We start from the raw sequence: 22202 nt of genomic DNA on the forward strand, positions 1-22202 counted from the left end.
ACTGTTAGCCATCTTAAAATACCACTAGTAGATCACACAACAAACACAGTTTTACAATTAAGAGAAACAGGCAACGTGTGCGCTTTTGTTTGGTTTGGGCATTTGAACATATTGCCAAGCTGGCGCATTGCTTTCCACATCAACACGAATCGTCATTAAGTCAGGCGCTGGTGCATAACGCGTAATCCATTTATAAATGTAGCGGCCAAGCAGAGACACCGCCAGCCGCCCTTGCCATTGTCACACAACGCCAGCAGTCGATGCTAATGTGGTGCGACAGCAGCATAAACTTTGCAAAACTGAGCCGCTGCGAGGGCTGCTGTTGTCCAGTGCACCGACGACAGCAAAACCAGCACCAACCCAAACAACAACAACAACAACAACAACAACAAAGCTTCCACTCCCACCGATTAAAACAGCACGCAATACATGAGCGCACCTGGCGCTTCAACAAACACAAACAATTTCAATTTTCACTCAGACGACGAGCCATTCACATCAAACAGATGCTGCACTAGCCACAGCGAGCTCTGCTGGCGTGAGATATCAAGTGATTACGACGAACACGTGAAACGTTTGACGCCCCTTTCCCTGCCCGGCTCAGCCAGCACACAGCAATATGCGTTCGCGCAAGGTGCAGGTGATGGTGATTAGCTTCCTCATCATGTGGACGTTCATTACGTATTATATACTACTGCGCAATAGTAATGGCCAACTGGACGCGATGCACCAAAGTCAGCAGGTGAAACAAATACTGCCAAAGGCATTAACGGAGCGGTCGAAAAGCTTGAGATTATCACAAACTCTGATAGAATTTCTGAGACTCAAGTACACCGACCCGCAAGTGACCACGACTCCAAAAATAACAATCGTCGCAGCTGAAATCTCAAATGAGCTCCTGGAACAGGAATCGAAAGCAACACACGCCGCATCAGTGGCAACATCAGCGCAAATACCGACTAGAACATATCTGGCGAATGGTGAGCCTGTCATACCCATCCTAGTGTTTGCCTGCAATCGCATCTCGGTCGTCAAGTGTCTGGAGAATCTGGTGCAATATCGGCCCAGCATCGAGCAGTTTCCCATAATTGTTTCCCAGGTACGTGTTGGGCGGCGCAAGCTAACCGATCAACAACTCAAATAATTATTTCTATAGGATTGCGGCGATGAGCTGACCAAACAAGCCATTCAGTCATTTGGCAACCAATTAACGCTTATAGAGCAGCCCGATCAGAGCGATATCACAGTGCTGCCCAAGGAGAAGAAGTTTAAGGGCTATTACAAGATTGCACGACATTATGGCTGGGCACTGAATACCACCTTCCATGTTGGCTTTGATTATGTGGTAATTGTTGAGGACGATTTAAATGTGGCACCCGATTTCTTCGAGTACTTTCTGGGCACGCACAAGCTGCTCAAGCAGGATAAAAGTCTTTGGTGTGTTTCGGCTTGGAATGACAATGGCAAGGCGAACGTTATAGACACGGCCCAGCCTGAGCTGCTCTACCGCACCGACTTCTTTCCCGGCCTGGGTTGGATGCTGACCAAGGAGCTGTGGAGCGAGCTGTCTGTCAAATGGCCCAAATCGTAAGTTGCAGTACAAATAGTTTGAGCACAATTATTATATGCTAATCTACTTTGCAGCTTCTGGGATGATTGGATACGGCATCCGGAGCAACGCAAGGATCGCGTTTGCATTAGACCTGAAATCTCACGGACACGCACTTTTGGCAAGATTGGCGTGTCAAAGTAAGTGGTTGAAATACTTTTACTTATTAACTATTAATATGGTTTTGCATATTCTTTCAGCGGTTTGTTTTTTGACAAGTATCTGAAACACATAAAGCTCAGCGAGGACTTTGTACAGTTTAGCAAAATAAATATGAGTTATTTATTAAAAGTACGTACATCCCGCTGTTTAGTGGATGGTCAACTAATTTATTGTGTTTTTCGCAGGATAATTATGATAACACGTTTTTAAAGCAAGTGTATGTGCTTCCCCTGGTCACCTTCGACGAGCTGCGTCTCAATCTCATTGCCATGGAGGGACCAGTGCGCATGCAGTACAATAATCGTGATCAGTACAAACGCATTACCAGAATGCTTGGGCTCATGGACGATTTTAAGGTTAGCATCTCACAGATTTCTCAACGTATTGTGTCTAATAGTTATCTTATCTTTGACAGAGTGGTGTGCCACGCACCGCTTACCATGGCATCGTTTCGTTCTATTATAATAAGCGACGTGTACATTTAGCGCCTAGTGCTAATTGGAAGGGCTATGACCTGTCATGGAGCTAACATCACAAAACTAGTTACTAGATAGACCCTAAGCTCAGCTCAATGTAACACGTAACGAATCAAAATGAGTGTTTGAAAACTTTTTGCAATACCAAAAAAATAGGACTACAAGTTTATATTTTGTTCATTAAGTAGTTTAGTTAAAATTGTAAAATTAATGTATGTTTCGCAACCAGTGCTAAACCGATCTAAGATGAGACTCCAGTTACTACAACTACGTATATATTTAATTTGTAAAACTTGTGCAACGAGACCGATCCAATTCTATGTTATAGTCAGATCCGTACCCTCCGCCCCATCTCGAAGCACACAGCCAATTGAAATTTGTAACCGAAGCAATAGCAACGACAAGTTGACAGTATTAGATAATATGTATACTATATATAGTCACAGCAGTCGCTGACGAATATTGCAATGTTATTTCTGTTAATGCTGATTCGATCTGATTTACTGTACAAATGAGCATTTAGTTGTTAAGTTGAATGAACTCCAACTCCAGATCGAGCTCGAAAGTCTGTAATGGCCGTTAAACATAAGTCTTTGTGATTTTGATTTATCTAATTATAATTCGTGTAATATGTAACTTGAAAGAGAGCCAACAACCGACCCACAACATGTAACATAGAATAGCCATAGTTAACTCTAAGCATTTCGGGAGACAGGCACACACGTTAAATTCCCCCAGTGAAATACCCCCCTACTACACACATCCTACTACTCTGTGTGCCTGCCACTGTCAAATAGTGATAGCTACTAACCTACAGACAACATACTCATCACATCTGTATGACTATTTGTATTTATATGAGCATATTTTTGTGTGTGGCGTATAAACATAGATTGTAAAGATAACTAACTACAAGCTGACTTTTCATTTGATTCATGTGGCTATTCCACGGCGTCCGCGTCCTCGTCCAGCTGCTCGCAGTCAATGTCACTGCAGTCGGACTCGGATTGCGTGGCGCGTCGGCTGCGCTGCGCCTGTGACAGTCCCTCGTGTCCATAGCCACAGGAGATGCTGCTGGTGGCGACTGGCACGTTTTTGTTCAGCAGAAAATTGGCATTGGCATCACCGAACACGCGCTCCAGCTCGGCCAGACCATTGCTGGTGCCCGCATCCGCATCCACTTCAGGCGGCAGTGTAGCATACTTCAGCTGAAGATAAGATTCATTGTGAGCATGTGGCGGTATATAGTCCGTAAAGCTGCTCGGATACGGCTTACAGCGCGGCACATAACTGGCTGGGGCACTTGCTGCTCCTCCGGCTGGCGGCGGTGGCTTGGCCAGTCCAAAAGGCAGTGCAAAGTTAAGCGGTTGTCCACGCGACAGTATGGCATTCCTGGCGCTCTCAATAACGCTTGAGCCGTGCAGAGGCGGCATGCCAGGCGCACTAGCTGGTGGACCGAATGGACGCATGGGGGGCGCGGCGCCGCTGCCATTCAACATGATGGACTGTATGGGCGTGGGACCCGCTGGAGTCTGGCTAAACAGCCAGAGGCGATCGCCCACAACCATGGGACGCGCCATGCCACCCATGCCCAGCTGGGAGTAATAATGGGAGGCGAGCGTCTCCACGTCTGAGGTGTATTTGCGTTTCCACTTGGTGCGTCGGTTCTGGAACCAGATCTTGATCTACAAATTGAACAAAGTGCTTAAAAAAAAAAAACCAACACTTATTGGAATCAGCTGCTGCTTACCTGTGTCTCGGTAAGCTGAAGCTGCTTGGCTAGCGCTGTGCGCTTGGCCACGGATAGATATTTGCCACGCTCGAACTCCGTTTCCAGCGCCTTAATCTGAGCGGCGGAGAAGGCGGTGCGTGGACGCTTCTTGCGATCGTCGTGCGCTGCAATGCAAACGAAAAGGCATCCCGCATGGTATGTGAATCAGATTTAGACATTAATTGCTATCGACTGCGGCCATTGTCGTGTGCTCTGCCAAACAATTTGCGGCTAATTCGAATTTGCCAATTGCCAATCTACTAATTGGCAAAGGTCGCAGCGCCGAGAGCACCCTGTATGCGAACACTTGACGCTCAATTTTAATTGGCATCATTTCATCTTGATTGTGGCCAATGCATCTAATTGGCCATTTGGCAGCACATTTCTGCCGACTTGACCGTAAACAAATTGTCATATAAATTTTTCGATTTTCAGTGACATTTTCGTTCGAAAAATGAGATAAGCCAACCAAGTTGCCCGCCCACGGGACGGCTTTCCGTCCCACATTTGCATCATTAGCGGGCGGCCCATTATGTGACGCCCCTCGGGCCAATTTCTGATTATTTGTTTGTGGATCGCGCACATGACAGACGAGATCACTCAGCCAATGCATATTGGTGAATGATGTTTATTTTTTTTTATGACTTTTCCAATAATTAATCTTTATGTTTCGCTTAAAAGCTAGCTATTAGGAGAGCTGCCTTAACGAATCAATTTTTTTTGGCAAAAGTCTTTTGATTTCTAATTCTAGTTCTGACAACCAGTCTTTTTTCCTTTACCTAATATAATTTTAACTGGGCATGATCCTCTTAATAGATAGAGATCTATTATCTTAATAGATAGAGTTCTATATAAAATGATTGACAATTTGCAAACGACATCAAAAATTTATAATTTTCTGTGTAATCCTCGTAAATTGTGCCACAAGTACGCAATGAATATAATTTTGTATATTTGAAACTATTTGTATATATTTTTGTATCGTTCACAAATCTGCACGCAATTTCTCCGACGCTATTTAACCTAGGGACATAGCCAGATTATATAGTCAGGCCCGCTGCAGATAGTTTCTTAGTTTCGTCTAGTTGAGAAAAGAATGAAAGACAAATGATTGCAAATTTAATAAATACTTTTGATATCACGATTTTTACTTAAGTCGTGTCCCAAGATTGATTAAACCAAAGAACGTGTCACGTCGGAGTTATCAATGCGTGTTAATCAATTTGGCTGTTTTAAACTAAGGTATTGGGTTTTCTAAAGAGTAATACTCCAGTAGAACGTTTTTGAAGACAAAAAGAAAAGTATTTATTAAATATGCAATTTTAAATACGACCCAATTATCCTGTTGCATTGCATTTAAGAGGAACAACACAAACATTCTACTGCAATAATAAGCTCCCCGTGTGACTAGCTGATTTTTGTTCGATTTACAATTGGAGTCTTATACGCACCACTGCCATCATCCGAGGCAAGCTCTATATCACTTTTGGCATCGTCCAGGCCGTCCTCCAGGCAGCTGGATGTCGCCGGACTGGATACGCGCGACACATCACAACTGCCACGCCCACTCTCGTGCGCCAACTGGGCTTGATTATCGTGGATCACCTCAAAGCTGGACGCTTTGTCTACATAATTGCTGGAACTATGTGGCTCGGGCTTGGCTAGAATCTGTTCGATCGAAAAACTGTGCGGATGGCGACGCACCACAGATTGTGCATTCATTTTCACTTGGGATCAGATCGGAACGGATCGGTTCGGATCGGATATTTCGTATGGAGCCTTAGCCGGAATCAGACACAACAGCGCGCGGCGACTTGTTTCGGAAACTAATTTGAATTCGAGCACGGAACGCATCCTGCGTATTGTAGAACACAGATCTCGCGGGGGCGTGGCCTGTGGCCATATAGCCGACTCTTTCCATTCGCCGGAACTGTGGCAATGCAGTGGAAAGAAATGGTCGGGCCGCTCGAAGATGTTGCTCTTCACGAAAAACCACACATATGTTTATTTATATAACATGTGTGAAATTGTCGCAGCCTCTCGGCGTGTGGTGGGCGTGTCCACGTAATGTCTATATGTCTGGGACTTGTTGTTCTCTTTTTTGGTTCTTCTGCTGACGATTAAAAGTCATATTTTTTGGCTAATTGTTTACAAGTAGCGCTATTTAATATTTTGATGCCTCGCTAAATATATTTAATAAGTTTGCAAACATATTTCACAAGCTACTCATATGTGGGTTGTATGTCCCCTTCGGCGGGTTAGCCTGCAGATAAATGTACTCATAAATTTTTTCTATTTCAATCTCAATTTCGATTCCAAGTATTTCAATTTTTGTATGCTCTCTCTCTCTCTCTCTCTATTTTTTGTAATATTTTAGAGTCTGGTTGAATTGGCGTCCTATTGTAAGATTAGAGCCTGATCTAGAGGTCGAAGACTTTTCGTGACAGAATTGTGATGTACTCTAATTATGATAATCAAAATATGGGAACTCGTATTCCGCCATTGTACTTATGTATTCCATCCCATTCTAGCTATATAAATATTTCTGTTTCAGTTTATTAGCCACCATTTGGCAGGCGCACTTTTCGTGCAATAAACAATTTTGTCGTTTTCCTATGGCTGGGCAGATTTCGAGGAACATGTAAAACGTTCATTAATTCCAAATTATTAACACATAATTCAGGCGAAAGAGATGGCAACAGTGCGAGTGAGAGAGACGCATCGAAAATTGCCTTAGCCGAGGATAGTTGATGCAATTGGCTGTACGCCAATTATACAGGGTGTCTGCTTTGGCAGCAGCCTGTAACATCGCATCGCGATAATGTCTTCATTATTCATGCACAATTTGAGCAAAATATGTGAAAGCACGTTAATTAGTCGGCGCTGCTGCTAAACTATGAAAGTGAGCGACAGTAAAGGGGGGGAGGAGGGTGGTGGCAGCTGGCAGTGGGGTAACGGGGGGGGGGGGGGCTAATCGAGGAATGAGCACGGGCTGGGCCCATCTATTTAGCCAGGCTGGCTGTCAGTTTGATTTAATTTAATGAGCATATTGCTTATGAGCCGCATGCCACATGCCGCATGCCGCCACATTCAAATCAAAATGACAACTTAATTTTCATAATTGCGCTTAATGAATATTCGACTATTGCTTGCCATATTTTAAATTCCGCTGCCAGATCCCTGAATATAGCCACTTGGCACTGGCATTCCAAATCAATTACCAATTTGCAGCCGGCCCTCTGGGCCAGATACCGAAACTGGATGCCCCGATACATATATATATATGCATACAAAAATCCTACATTTATCGGATCTGCTTACTTTGGAGCCCGTCGTCGTCCTCCACTGGCATTTAACGTTAAATGGAGCGCAACCGTGTCACAAAAAAACTCATTTAATTAATACGAATGCATGCATCTTCATTATAAATCATCACTTCTCAAGTGTTTGTCAGGCGCACGCAACATAAATCACGGCTCCGTCTTCGTCTTCGTCTTCGTCTCCGACTCCGACTCCGGCTCCGACTCCGGCTCGCAGTCGCGTGTATCACTCGCCGTTTTTTGTTTGTCCCTTTTTTTGTTTTTTGTGTGTTTGTCGACTAATGATGCATTCAAGTTAGAAGAAATGCCCCGGACTAAACATCTGTCCGAGGCACTCCCACGCCATTGCTCGTGTATTTGGGTTTCCGATTACGTCAAAGGTGAAGTGCCTGTGCCGCATCTTGTGGCCGGGCGTGCATTGAACTCTTTGACGAAATTTCAGCATGATTCATTTGCTGGGCTGTTTGTTTGCCTTGACGCTAATTTGTGTCAGAAACAAAAAGGACTGCAAGACGAGACAACAAGTCGCAGGGACTTCTAATTGGGAGAAGACTCTGAAAACATTTCAATTATATCAATAGAAATTCAACTAAAGAATTATCTTCGCTCTTTGAGCTATTTTCCATCTGTTTAATTATTGATTATTGTTTTTATTAGCTGAGCTGATCTTTCTTTCTACACCCATAAACGCAAATGACTTTGACCTGACTCAATGGTTATCTCTAGAATGTTTATTAGTTTTGCCAAGATTTGGGCAGCTTTTTTGGCTATAACATGACAGGCAGGCTACATATGGATGCCACGCTTTATCAAAAGAGGCCAAGTTGAAGTAAAACTTAATTCCTAGTCAAAGTTTGCATTGCACCAAAAAGCGAGAGCTCATTGGCTCAAATCCAGCAGCAATTTTCAATTCCTACATTTTGTTATATTTAATCTTAATAATTAGTAATTTATGAAGTCAACAAACACAATCATGGAAGGACAATCATGGGCGGCACCACTTGCATTTTCAACATTTTTCATTTAATTAAAGGTTTTCCTTCTTTAAAATAAGGTTTTAAAAACAAATTATGAATAAGTGAATTGCAAATTCAAATTATTTCCAATATTTTCCAACTTGTAATTATAATAAGATTCCGACTAACTAGAATTTATATAAAAATTGTTATAATTTATTGCTTGAGCCGTTTTCATTAATTGTAAAATAGTTGGGAAGTCTGTTAATTAAAAATCATCAGCGGGTGACCTAAATAAATTAGGTACATTTACATCATATAAATTTTAATAAATCTTTTTCCAAACTATAAATATATAAAAAAAAACATATATCAATTATTAGTCTAAGTTATCAATTAAGTATTCTTTCCAATTTAACAAACTTTATTAACTTTAATTTTTTAAATTTTAGTTTTATATGGAGCGCTTGTTTACAATTGGATTCCAGTCTCAGATTTCAGCATCCTTTGCGGTTTCCGAAAAACTTACCTCATCTCGTTTTTTTCTTATTAGGCGACGGCTGCATTTTATTTCATTCATGAAAAACTCCCTGAAGACATAAACCGCTGCACATATCCACGCCTTATAGGCTGACAGATATAAATAATAATTAAAAAAAAAAGAGAGAAAACGAGAAATATAAGAAGAAGCAATGCATATTAATTTAATGTGCGCTCATTTCGTGTGTGTGCGGAGTTCTGAGAAGCGAAGCGAGCGCATAAAAGGCGTCATTTATGCATGTTTTGTACGCGCAGACAAAACTCATAAATTACAACCAATTATCAAATTAGATATTTACAAAACATGCAGTTTAAATCAACGTTTTTTATGGTCGCCCAAAGTGGAGTGGTGTGTGTGGGTGGGTGGGGGCGTGGCATTTAGTTACCCATTGAGGCAATTGTGTGCGTCTTTTTATAGGGTATAAAAACGAAATCAAAGCCCAACTGCAACGCCACAATCAATTCTCAGATAATCACGTGCTGATGGCGGCAATTAAACGTTGCACGTTGCACGTTGCACGTTGCAATTGGAAAAAATTAGCAGACAATGCGCCACTGACAGCGCTGGGCAATTAATTTGGTGTAATTACTCAGTGGACGACAGTTGACAAGACACAACTGGAGCTGGCTGAGAAGCTGATGAGGCAGGCAACAGGGTGTTTGCTAGTGGAAAAATGCCAGCACGCCCCAGTGGAAAAACTACGCCTCGTGCCTCAGGTTGTGACTTGATTGCGAGTCGACTCGAGTCGAGTCGAGTCGAGTTGAGCTGTTCTGTTGCCACCTCAACGCATCGATGAAATTTTGTACGGCATTTTGCTTAATTTCTTTGACTTTAGCTACAATTGCGCGGCGGCATTTTAATGAGCTGCAACCAAACTTGCCCCTCCTCAAAGTGGCGGCAAATTGCGCCCCGAAACAAGGGTTAAGGCAATACCAAACGATGTTGTTGCTGCTCTTGTCTGGGGTCTAGCTGTTGCCTGCTGCTAATTGGCCTGGGACACAGCTCTTGTTGCTGCTCTGTGATATCAAACAGTTTTACGCACAAATTGAAACTGATAATTGTCGCCGGGGCCTGATTTATGGTACTGAGTGATGAGCATATGTTTTAATTAATTTCCAAGAAAGTGTTTTGGCAAATGCCACTTAAGCTGACAGCGCTGTCTTAACCGGGCGAATGTTGCTGTTGCACTTGTTGCATTGAAATGGAGACGCCACACGCTTGCCCCAGATCGCATAATCCGCGTAGCAGCTCATTTTTTGAGCCAACAAAGACATAATTTGATGTTGCTGCCACTCTTTGGAAATTATGATAAATGTCTAAGAAAACATGAGCTGCTGCTGCTGCCCCTAAGACCGTAGCAACAACAACAACAACAACACGCGGGGCACATGTGCATGACATTTTTTAGGCAAGCAACAACCACAACTCATTTGGGAACGTGCGCGTTTGAGGCGCCCCACATCCTCCAACACGGCCGCCGGCATTTGAGTGAGATTAATGCGGTGAGGAAAATCATAAATTAATTAGAAAAGCAAGTTGCTGCCTGGAAAAACTATGCACCTCTCACTCTAACTAGCTTGCGATGTCTCTTGTTGCAGCTCACTCGAGGCAGACACTTATTAGTGACATTTAGTGGCAATTTATTGTGGAAAGTGTTGCATACACACACGCACACACGCGCACACACTCATAACTTACAGGTGTTGTCACAGTAATGCTTAATTAGCTTTTATTATTAGCTACGATGTGGCAACTAAATGCAAAGGCTATCAACTACAAAGCGCACGGCCCAGACCAATTCACAGTCCGACTCCCCAGTCGTAATCCAAAACAAGTTTCCTCATTCCCGTTCAGCTATTTCCTGTTCCCTTAAAGTGTTGTTGTTGTTGCTGCTGATGCTGTTGGCGCCTATTGCTGGCGTTTAGGCGCAATTAGCGAACGCCTCAGGCGCCAGCTAGTAAATAAAAATGTCTACTGTGGCATGTGTAGGTGACTGTGTCTGGCTCTGGTTATGGGCCAGGAACTGTGCCTGAGGTTGGGGTATTGGAAGCATTCCAAATTGTCGTCAGAGTGGCGCGACTGTCGCATCCTGGCGGGTAAAAGGAATGTAGTCCTGTCAAAAGTTCGAAAAGGGAATTATGTGTAGACTGAGAGAGTTTTAATTAGGCAGTTTAGTCATTGAAGATTGTTAAGGATGGGATTAATCAATCAAATACACGAGCTGATATACAATGAGCTGATATAATGACATATTTCATTTATGCATTCAATTGCATATCGAAAGTTCCTTAGCAGAATATTTACTGTGCTTTGCAAAAATTATCTGGCTGCCTTCCAACTTAATATTCGCAGAGTTGTGGACTTAGCATATTTAATCATTTTTGAAATAAATCATTGCATACTTCCCTGATGATCCCTAAAACACCGAAGCACAAGTTTTATTGCATACTTTCGGGCCGTAACCGGAAGTCGCAAACATATCGCGATACACACAACTATTGCCTACTTTCGTACCACGCCGAATGTACACAAATATTATACCCTGAACCCATTAAAAATGGGTATAAGGGTACATTGTACTTGTGCAAAATCCAAATGTATGTAACAGGCAGAAGAAAGCACCGACCCCATAAAGTATGTATATTCTTGATCAGCATCAATAGCCGATACGATCTAGCCATGCCCATCTGTCTGTACTGTAGAAAATTTCAGAAAGATCGGTTAAAAAAAACCAAAGTGATAAGCAACTGCGCAATTGAATAGAGCAGCATCATTAAGAATTTCTGTATATATGTACAAACACACATTCATGCGCGTCTGCTTCGCATTTTAACAACATTGTTATTGCGACTTTTTTCTGTAATGCTATTTAAGTTCCTTTTTTATCATAAGTGCTTAGTTCAAAATTTTGACCCAAATCGAAAAAATGTCAAGGGGTTACATAAGGTTTTTTTTTTTTTTTCAAAATCGAGGTTTGTGCGAAAATCGAAACATTTTCGATGCTATTTTTTAATATCTCGGGTAATAGCTCCCCGCGGAGATATGACGCTCCAAAACGACAGAATTTCGCGCGGAGATATGACGTTCCAAAACGACATAACTCCGCGGGGAGATATGACGTTCCAAAACGACATAACTCCCCGCGGAGATATGACCTTCCAAATCATCACGATTTTTTTCAAAATCGAGGTTTGTGCGAAAATCGAAACTTTTTCGATGCTGTTTTTTAATTTCTCGGTAATAGCTCCGTGCGGAGATATGACGTTCCAAAACGACAGAACTCCGCGCGGAGATATTTCGTTCCAAAACGGCAGAATTTCGCCCGGAGATATGACGTTCCAAAACGACATAACTCCCCGCGGAGGTATGACGTTCCAAAACGACATAACTCCCCGCGGAGATACGACCTTCCACATCATCACGATTTTTTTCAAAATCGAGGTTTGTGCGAAAATCGAAACTTTTTCGATGATTTTTTTTAATATCTCGGGTAATAGCTGGCGCGGAGTTATGACGTTCCAAAACGACAGAACTCCGCGCGGAGATATTTCGTTCCAAAACGGCAGAATTTCGCGCGGAGATATTACGTTCCAAAACGACATAACTCCCCGCGGAGATATGACGTTCCAAAACGACATAACTCGGCGCGGTGATATGACGTTCCAAAACGACAAATCATCACGATTTTTTTCAAAAAAGGTCGGTGCGAAAATCGAAACTTTTTTAATGATCTTTTTAAATATCTCGGGTAATTGCTCCGTGCGGAGTTATGACGTTCCAAAACGACAGAACTCCACGCGGAGATATTTCGTTCCAAAACGACAGAATTTCGCGCGGAGATATGACGTTCCAAAAACGACAGAGCTCCGCGGGGAAATATGACGTTCCAAAACGACATAACTCCCCGCGGAGATATGACCTTCCACATCATCACGATTTTTTTCAAAATCGAGGTTTGTGCGAAAATCGAAAATTTTTTGATTTTTTTTTTTTAATATCTCGGGTAATAGCTGGCGCGGAGATATGACGTTCCAAAAACGACAGAGCTCCGCGGGGAAATATGACGTTCCAAAACGACATAACTCCCCGCGGAGATATGACCTTCCACATCATCACGATTTTTTTCAAAATCGAGGTTTGTGCGAAAATCGAACATTTTTTGATTTTTTTTTTTAATATCTCGGGTAATAGCTGGCGCGGAGATATGACGTTCCAAAACGACATAGCTCCCCGCGGAGATATGACGTTCCAAAACGACATAACTCCCCGCGGAGATATGACCTTCCACATCATCACGATTTTTTTCAAAATCGAGGCTTGTGCGAAAATCGAAACATTTTCGATACTATTTTTTAATATCTCGGGTAATAGCTCCCCGCGGAGATATGACGTTCCAAAACGACAGAATTTCGCGCGGAGATATGACGTTCCAAAACGACATAACTCCGCGGGGAGATATGACGTTCCAAAACGACATAACTCCTCGGGAAGATATGACGTTCCAAAACGACATAACTCCCCGCGGAGATATGACCTTCCAAATCATCACGATTTTTTTCAAAATCGAGGTTTGTGCGAAAATCGAAACTTTTTCGATGCTATTTTTTAATTTCTCGGTAATAGCTCCTTGCGGAGATATGACGTTCCAAAACGACAGAACTCCGCGCGGAGATATTTCGTTCCAAAACGGCAGAATTTCGCGCGGAGATATGACGTTCCAAAACGACATAACTCCCCGCGGAGATATGACGTTCCAAAACGACATAACTCCCCGCGGAGATATGACCTTCCACATCATCACGATTTTTTTCAAAATCGAGGTTTGTGCGAAAATCGAAACTTTTTCGATGATTTTTTTTAATATCTCGGGTAATAGCTGGTGCGGAGATATGACGTTTCAAAACGACATAGCTCCGCGTGGAGATATGACGTTCCAAAACGACATAACTCCCCGCGGAGATATGACCTTCCAAATCATCACGTTTTTTTTCAAAATCGAGGTTTGTGCGAAAATCGAAACTTTTTCGATGCTATATTTTAATTTCTCGGTAATAGCTCCGTGCGGAGATATGACGTTCCAAAACGACAGAACTCCGCGCGGAGGTATGTCGTTCCAAAACGACAGAATTTCGCGCGGAGATATGACGTTCCAAAACGACAGAGCTCCGCGGGGAAATATGACGTTCCAAAACGACAGAACTTCGCGCGGAGATATGACGTTCCAAAACGACATAACTCCGCGCGGTGATACGACCTTCCAAAACGACAAATCATCACGATTTTTTTCAAAATCGAGATCGGTGCGAAAATCGAAACTTTTTCGATGATATTTTTTAATATCTCGGGTAATAGCTCCCCGCGGAGATATGACGTTCCAAAACGACAGAATTTCGCGCGGAGATATGACGTTCCAAAACGACATCACTCAAAACGACTTTCAGATTTTCATTCAACAATTCATATTCATGCAATCTGGTGTCAGAATCCAATGTATAATTTCATTTGTGGTCCGCAGGAAAACAGCAAACATAATCAGGACGATTTGCGTGTCCTCTGGCCAGTTAATAGCTCTGATCCATGGGAATTGCTTACCACACGACACTCAGGATATGCAAGTACGAATATATCAATATCATTAATTAATGCCAATCTTTTTATAGATCTCCAACTTCCTTTTGTTACTTTCAGGAAAGAAAGTCTATCTTGGCGAAATCATTGTTGTGATCCCAAGAGGCACTTCTTTTGGTGTCACTCAATGCAATCGGATCATCTAAGTATTTATATAACTTGTTTATTAATTGATTTTACTGATTTTATTTATTTTAAAATCTAAAAGTATAGTAAAAAACGAAGCCAAGCTCACATATGCTTAAAATTTGTATATATTACATAAGACCGATTCGATTAGAAATCATGGCACCCAGAAAAATGTTATTCTATTTGAAACACAAATTGGGAAATATCTGAATTATGTTAATAATACACTGAACATCAGTGTAAAATCGTAATTTATTTATTTGATGACTGTACGATATTTGTGAATTTATTTTTATTTGGCTAGAGAGAGAACGTGTTGAGGTCAGACCCGACGAGAATTGTTTATGCAATTGAGATTGAAATAAATACAACAAATACGCACATTGGCTGCAAATAAAACGAACTAAATGTGAATTTTAATGTTGTTTAGCGGAAATTTCTACGCACTTTTCTTTGTTTGCCAACAAGCAGGTAGATATTGCTCTTAACTATTGAACTTGAAGATAAATGAAAAACCCTCGCACATGACAAGTCAAAACAAAAAGGCGCAACCTTTGTTCGAGTGCCGGAAGTGAATATATTGCGCATACGCCATGTGAACAGTCGCAGTCCAATTTCTCATTGCCTGTCGTCGTATGGCTGACTAGCCGAAAGGCCTTTTTCGTATACTTGTTGAATGACGGTCAAGGTTGTTGCCAGCAGCACTTGCCACACGGCACGTTCTACGCACAGCCCGCGGCGATGAGTTTCATTGAATTCGCGAACGTTATGCGGTGCGACGTGGCGCAACGCTTTGAGACATTTTTAGCCGCCTCAAGGATAACGCAGTGCGCCAAAAGCGAGACGCATGTCAAGGTCAGCGTCAAGATTCGCCACAAGTGGCAGCAACACAGCAGTCGAACAGCTCAATTTGGTGTCCACGACAGCGAATCACGGGCACAGTTCAATGCACAGCGTATCCAGTCGCGGCTTGGACTGGCCTGGACGAGACCGCATCGGGTCGGGTTATGTCATCGACAGGCTGAGCAGAGCTATCGCTGTTTGTTGGCCCCAGCTCTTATATCGTATAATTTACAATGTTTATAAATAAGGCCTGGATTGCCTGGCACAATGCGTTTGAGGATGAACCCTGCCTGCATTACATTTAATTAATTTGAGGTTCTGTTCTGATCAGATGCGAACGCGAACCGGTTGCTCATTCAGCTTTCATTTCTCAGCGTTTGCTTTCATTTTCGAAATGTTTTATTCGACAATTAGCATAAATTGCGTTCAGCTGCTAAATTTAGTGACCATACTTAAATGTACTTCAGCCGGAAGTTATATGCCCAATATGGTATCCCACCATCGAATAGCGCTGATCTTCAATTAGCTCTCATAATCGTCGCCTCAGTCGTGCCTGCCCCAAGCGGCGGCTACGCAAATTACATGTGGGGGCCTCCATCTGGCTGCAGATTAAACCACATTAGAGTTATGCAAGCGGCACGCACAGCTTCCCATAGATACATGGCTTTTATACAGATACATTCGTAGTAAATTTACCCATGAAGCTGGAGCACAGCTCCTTTGCCCACGCTTTGAGAAATGTGCGACAATTAGTTCAGCGCTAAAAAACGGGTTTCGAGTTGAGTTCGGTTTTTGTTTTTTTGCCGCAACTCTTTGGCTTTTTTGGAGTGGGCGGCGCAATGCGTGCGCAGCGCAAAAAAAAGGCAAGAGATATTGAAATATTTTAATAATAAAGTACAACGAAAAACAACAAAAAATGAAACATGCGAATACCTTGGAACCACAAAAAAATCGCACACGCACGGCCAACGATTAAGATACCGAGTGCCAGAGTATAAGTACTTCAACTGCAGCTTTAAAAAAACAACAGCAACAACCGCAAACAAATACCAATAGCTGGCCAACAATGCTAACGGCCGCTTTATTAACAATTACGGGCGTCTCAGCCGCAGGCTGGCAACGTGGCTGGGCAGCGTGGGGAGGGGTGGAGAGGGGCTCGAGATACTTGGACTTGGCGTTGCATGCGTCACGCGTGCACACATTTTGCATTTTGCTTGGATCGTGTGTCACAATACAAATTTAATATTGAGCTCATAAATGCGCATTTGCGAATCGATAATCAGAGTTTGAAAATTTCAAGCCAAACAATTTCGCTTTCACATAGCACAGCTTGTATCTGTATCTATATCTGTATCTGTGACTGTGTCTGTATCTGTATCTATGTATGATTTGTTGGCCTAGTTACCTTCGAGCCTCAAACGGTTCTCGAGTGGCTGCGAATATTTGCCTTCAGTTTGGCAATTGCGCAATCTTTCACATAGACCATGAGTTGGCATTATTTGTGGGACACATTTTGAGTAGGGCCATTTTGAGGGCCAGCCTTGTAGATGCCTCTTTCAAGTTCAGCTCTTAAACAATAATAGGAGAAGAAAACAATACTCTAATATACATATATATATATATTTGCAGAGTTTAACAATAGGCACATTAATATTTTAATATATTTATAGAGTTATGCATATAAAAATAGTTAAGTTAACATTTGATTGGCACCTATTTAAACACATAAATTATCATTTATGTTTGCACAAAAGAAAATTAAAAGCTAAAAATGAAAAATATTTTTATTCTCTCCTGTAATAAACCGTTTTGTTGTTTCCTCGCAAGGACAACCGAGTTTCTTAAGCCTATAACATACATGAATTATTAAACTAGCTAAAATATTGGCAAAAGTAAAGAAACAAATAAAAACAAACAAAAAACATGTAAGAAATCAAAAGAAAAACAATAAAGAATTAGTTAAAACTAGAAAATGTGGCATTCCTGTTGCTAAACTATAAACTAATTCTAATCTATAAACCTGAGACTCTAAGTAAGTTCCTTAATTCTTGTTATGTTAAGCGGCACACTTTTTCCAATCAGCATAAGTATTTTTCAGATGCAGCTGTAAACTTAGTTCATGTTTTAACCATGGACCTTCGCTAGTTATTATATTGCCTAAACTTGCAACAGAAAAAATAAAATAATAATCAAAGTGAATTTAAATTGACTTTCTACATTTACTAACTCCTAACTCTCAAAGTTTTTTGCTCAAATTTTCAACTTTATAGTTGTCGTATAACTTCTTCATAATACTTATACCTAAAATCGTAACTAAAATTAAAATATTTTTATCATTTAAAAATTGTATTGAACAACTTTCTCATTCTATGAAACTCTCAGTAGTTTTTCATATTTGTGAATTTTAAAATTTCTTCATCTGAAATCGAAGCTAAAACTAATCACTGGCAGTGCTGCTTCTTCTCAAACATTCCATTAAGTTATAGGGTTTTAGATATCAAAAATAAGTAGCTGCACAGTGGGACAAGTGCAAGAGAAATGCCGCATTTTCTACTCTCAACCCGGTTGAATTAATTTAGTTAAAACTTATGATATACAAATTCGTTAAGTTCTTTTTGTTGTGGTATCTTAAACTTTGCTTACGCCCTATGCTGGGCTTGGGAGCGTGGGCGTGGGCGTTGGCATGGTCGTGGTTCTGGTTGTGGTTCTGGTTCTGGTTGTTGGACAGGTGGACAGCATCACAGTGTACAGCCATTAATAATTTCACAAAAAAAAAAAACAAATCGATTAAGAAAATGTACCCACTAAAATTAGTTAACAATTCCTTTGGAGCCAGTCCTAGTTGACGGGCGATATGGTCTGGCCAAATTTGCGGGCACGCTGCCCGAAACCCTTGCTGCCATCGGGTCCCATGGGCGTGCGGACCAGACTCTCGGCGGCGCGTTGAGCAAACGAGCCGGAACGGGAGCGCGGCGAGCCATCCAGAAAGCTGCCTGTGCGCGAACGCGGCTGCCCATCATAGTCGCTGCCGGAGCCGCCGCCATGCTTGTAGTTGCTCAGGAAGCTGCCGGTGCGGGAACGCGGCGATCCTTCAAAGCCCTCGGAGCCAAAGGAGCAGCGGCGATCGTAGCCGGAGTCTGTGGAGATGCGACGCCCGCCAATGTACTGGGCATTGTCGTAGGCCGCCAGCTTGCTGCTCAGCTGCTGGAAATTGTTGGAGTAGCGACGAGGCCACACCTGATACCCACCACCGCCGCCGCCCACCAGCTGATCGGGCTCACGATCACGATCACGCTCGCGCTCGCGGTCCACATTAAAGTCGTTAGAGGGGCGGCGATAGAAGCCGTTGCCTTCACTGGCATTGGAGAAGCTGCGCTCGAACTGCATGGAGCCATTAGAGTAGCGCCGTTCGCCATTGCCCGGGCAGCTGCCATTGGAGCAGACGGAGCTCTTGCGATACGTCTCCGACTGGCCAAAGTCGGAGACGCGTCTAGAGCACGGGCAGCTCTCCGAGCAGTTGGAATCGCGACGCTGCGGTGCGCCCGTCTCCGAGCAGTTGCTCACGCGACGCGACATGGAGAGACCCGCTGTGTCCGGAGCATAGTTCTGCTCTGAGCAGTTGGACAGGCGACGCTGCAGGCTGCTCACCGGTGCCACAGGCATTGGATTAACATTGCTGCTGCTATTCGCGGCGACAGCAGAAGGCGGCGTTGAGGGCTCGCCCAAGGCAGCCGCCGTATTGGCCGAGATGGTGGACGTATTGCTGTAACGCCTGGGCACATAGCCGAAAAAACCCGGCGACTGCGACTGCTGCTCCAAGCCAATGCTGCCACGTGGCTGATAGTGCTGATAGCCATGTCCATGGCCATGATAGGCAGCTGCTTGGTGGTGATATGCCTGCTGCTGCTGCTGCTGGTGATAGTAGGTCGGCTGGAAGTCGGAGTTGTTGCGCTTCAGCTTGAAGCGCAGATCATGCAGCGGCTCATGGCTGGGCATGCCGGAAAAGCTGCCGCCACGCGTGCGCTCGCAATTAGCGTCGTTGTAGTAGCGATAGTTCTCCACCATGCGAGCAACGGGTGCGGCCAGCTGGATAACGGCCGCCTTCTTGCCCGTCTTCTTCTTGGGCGCCACCATCTCGTACACCTGGAACGGTCCGTCCAGATGGAGTGCATCGCGTGCCGAAGACGATTCCAGATACTCAACCAGGGCGCATTCCTTCTGCTGCAGCTCCGGATACTTGTTCATAAACTGGCGTACATCCACGGGTATGGCCATGCCCGGTTTGAGTATGCGTATGAGGGCAATCTCGCCGCACTTGGAGAACAGGTCGGAGACCTTCTCAATGCTCAGCTTGTCCAGCGGCAGATCGCAGGCCACAATAGTGCGCGAGGGCATGGTCTCATCAAAGCTGGGCAACGGTTCCAGACGTCGCACCTTGGTGCCCTGCTCGTTCAGCTCGATCTTGCGCGATTTGCGGCGTACAGCATCGCCGACCACCTTCCACTCGCGGGTCAGCTGGCGCACGCGCTTGAAGCTGGACACCAGCTTGAGGCTGACAAAGCCCTCCTTATTGCGGCGCACGTGCTTGAGCAGAAAGGCATCCTTGAGAATGCTCTCGTTGGAGAAATAGAACTCAACGGCCTCGGCTATTTCCGCGGCCAGCTCATCGCTTGGCACCAGCGCCGGCTCCAGCGTGTCTATTTCATTGGCCAGCTCCACTGGCTGCTCCGCGTGGGCTGTCTGCGGCGGCGGCGGCGGCGCTTGCGGCTCTTCCTCGGCAGGCTTCTTTAGGCTGAGGAACGAGCGATGCACACGACGCGTTTCCATTACAGGCGAATTAGCTGGCGCCACGGCGGGTGGTGGCGAGGCATCCAAACTGAAGTTGGGATGCAAATAGATGTTGTCCATGTGATGCTTGCGAAACTTCTCTAGATTGGCCTCGCTAAGCGGCACAGCTGGTGGCGACGCCTGACCCTCACTCAATTCCGGCTCGTTTATGATGTGATTGTCCACTGCCAGCGGCTTGAGCTCATCATCCTCCTCGGACTCCTCAGAGTCGCCTATTGACGAGCCCATGCCCACATCCAGATGCTTATCATCGCTGGGCGTCGACAGCGTCGACGGAGACATAGGCGGCGCACTTGGACTGTTTGGTGCATCCTCGGATCCGGAACCAAACTGCGAATCTAGCGATTCCATCTGATGCAGCAGCGCCTGCGCCGAGCGTTTAGCATGCAAACGCAGCAGCTTTGACGGCAGCGAAGAGGACAATGGCACCACAGCCTGTGAGCTGCAGCAAGGCTGCTCCTCCAGCTCCGCCTCCTCCGCCAGCTGAGTCGTTGGCGGCGTCGCGGGCTTCATAACGGGCACCGCTGTCAGTATGGGGCTGGCCACCACGGGGCTGACAACAAAGGTGTGTCCCTGCGGCACCTTGACCTCGTAGCTGCTGGGCCTGCGGCTGGATGTAGCCTGATCCTGTTCGCTCATCCTGGAACGTTGGCTGATGCTCTGAGCACTGGGCACTCCAGCAAAAGCTGCTGAAAAATTGTATTATCGCTCAAAGCTCCAATTTCTATCGGCAGCAACAATTGTATCTGTATTTGTAAATGTATCTGTCTCTGTTACTGTATTTGTATCTGCCTCTCTGTGTCTATGTATCTCTATCTATAAGCGCTTGAGCTGCCGCCTGCTTTTGTCTGGGGCAAATTTCACTTTCACTTTCAAGTTCAGCTCCAACTGCTGCTGTCTGTGGTGCACTTACATTTGGCAGTCACTGTGTGCATTTACGCTCAACTTTGGGCGTTCAATGAACGTCAGCTGTTTGTTGTTGTTGCTCGTTGGGTTTATTTTGCGTAATTCTGCAGCCTGCGTTAAACGTGCTTGGAATTCTGTCTGAATATGGTTTATTTTTTATAGGTAAGACACGGCCGGGGGCGGGGGCAAGTGTTTCGCTGGTTTTTGTTTTCTAGGCCGCGCTTGACACCGACACCATTTGATAGTCGTTAAAAACGGCACCACAACAATTTGTTGTTATTGTTTTTCTTGTTAAATAAATTGTTATAAAATTTCAAATTTACAATTTCGTATGCATTTGGGGGTTTTTTTTTTATTTTGCTTTATGTTGTTGTTGCTGTATTTATAATTTGTTGTTATTCCGTTTGTTCAGTTCAGTTGCCCGTGCGAGTTTCTTAATTATTTCCGTTGTCTTTAGGGTGTTTGCCAGGTATTTGTTGTAGTTGTTGCCGTTAAATATCGATCCGTTTTGTACGCGAGTTCATGCAACGCTGCAACGCGGAGATAGACTGAAATTGCAAATTGATTTGAGGTCGGTTAAATACCCTCTGCTTTCGTTTAATTTTTGTATTTTTCATGTTGTTGCTGTTGTTGTTGTTGTCGCTGTTGCTGTGCTTACAGCGCAACTGCCGGCGGCAGCGACGCCAGCAGCAGCAGCAGCAGCGACAATCGCGTCGAGCGGCGTTATTGAGCGGTCCAAGTACGCACGAAACAACCGATAACAACAACACTAACAACACAGAGAGACAGCTGCGCCGACTGCGCAGCCAGCGGCAACAACTTATTGGCAACTGAGCAACAGCAGCAGCAGCAGCAGCAGCAGCAGAGCAGCAGCAGAGCAACAGCAGCAGCAGCAGCCGCACACGAAACTTGTTGCGTTGGCAACAACAACAACAACAACAGCAGCAGCAACAACATTCGCTTAGTGCATTTGTCAGCCTGTTGTTGTTATATATTTTTTGAATTTTATTTCT

The 22202-nt window shown here is 44.1% G+C and overlaps 3 protein-coding genes across 4 annotated transcripts; 1 reads left to right on the forward strand and 2 right to left on the reverse strand.

The window, feature by feature from the left end:
• The first annotated feature begins 34 nt into the window (after window positions 1-34).
• Window positions 35-3156, forward strand: Mgat1 (alpha-1,3-mannosyl-glycoprotein 2-beta-N-acetylglucosaminyltransferase). Its single transcript, XM_002050164.4, has 6 exons — window positions 35-1099; window positions 1157-1587; window positions 1645-1749; window positions 1810-1900; window positions 1957-2127; window positions 2187-3156. Exons 1-6 carry the CDS (start codon window positions 620-622, stop codon window positions 2298-2300), a joined length of 1392 nt encoding a protein of 463 aa, XP_002050200.1. The 5' UTR covers window positions 35-619; the 3' UTR covers window positions 2301-3156.
• On the reverse strand, window positions 2377-5852 carry lms (lateral muscles scarcer). Of its 2 annotated transcripts, XM_032435961.2 has the most exons (4): window positions 5470-5852; window positions 3998-4143; window positions 3524-3932; window positions 3286-3455 (listed from the first exon to the last, which is right to left on the reverse strand). In XM_032435961.2, the coding sequence occupies exons 1-4, from the start codon at window positions 5738-5740 to the stop codon at window positions 3430-3432; spliced, it is 852 nt and encodes a 283-aa protein (XP_032291852.1). In that variant the 5' UTR covers window positions 5741-5852; the 3' UTR covers window positions 3286-3429. The 2 variants fall into 2 exon arrangements, with proteins under 2 accessions (XP_002050199.2, XP_032291852.1); XM_002050163.4 differs by having other exon boundaries at window positions 2377-3932; window positions 5470-5851.
• An 11201-nt stretch (window positions 5853-17053) lies between these two features.
• On the reverse strand, window positions 17054-21749 carry Achl (La ribonucleoprotein translational regulator Achilles). The gene has a single exon (XM_002050162.4). The coding sequence runs from the start codon at window positions 20920-20922 to the stop codon at window positions 18274-18276; it is 2649 nt and encodes an 882-aa protein (XP_002050198.1). The 5' UTR covers window positions 20923-21749; the 3' UTR covers window positions 17054-18273.
• Between the last annotated feature and the right edge of the window lie 453 nt (window positions 21750-22202).

Source organism: Drosophila virilis, chromosome 5 (genome assembly GCF_030788295.1).
Source record: "Drosophila virilis strain 15010-1051.87 chromosome 5, Dvir_AGI_RSII-ME, whole genome shotgun sequence".
Classification (NCBI taxonomy): Eukaryota; Metazoa; Arthropoda; class Insecta; order Diptera; family Drosophilidae; genus Drosophila; species Drosophila virilis.

Bases quoted from the DNA above. Each gene is read 5' to 3' on its own strand.
- Mgat1 (XM_002050164.4), top strand. From the start codon at position 620: ATGCGTTCGCGCAAGGTGCAGGTGATGGTGATTAGCTTCCTCATCATG. The intron at 1,588-1,644 runs GTAAGTTGCAGT...TCTACTTTGCAG, and splicing joins TCTGTCAAATGGCCCAAATC to CTTCTGGGATGATTGGATAC. The intron at 1,750-1,809 runs GTAAGTGGTTGA...ATATTCTTTCAG, and splicing joins GGCAAGATTGGCGTGTCAAA to CGGTTTGTTTTTTGACAAGT.
- Achl (XM_002050162.4), bottom strand. From the start codon at position 20,922: ATGAGCGAACAGGATCAGGCTACATCCAGCCGCAGGCCCAGCAGCTAC.
- lms (XM_002050163.4), bottom strand. From the start codon at position 5,740: ATGAATGCACAATCTGTGGTGCGTCGCCATCCGCACAGTTTTTCGATC. The intron at 4,144-5,469 runs GTGCGTATAAGA...TTTGCATTGCAG, and splicing joins TGCCTCGGATGATGGCAGTG to CGCACGACGATCGCAAGAAG. The intron at 3,933-3,997 runs GTAAGCAGCAGC...TTCAATTTGTAG, and splicing joins TTCAGCTTACCGAGACACAG to ATCAAGATCTGGTTCCAGAA.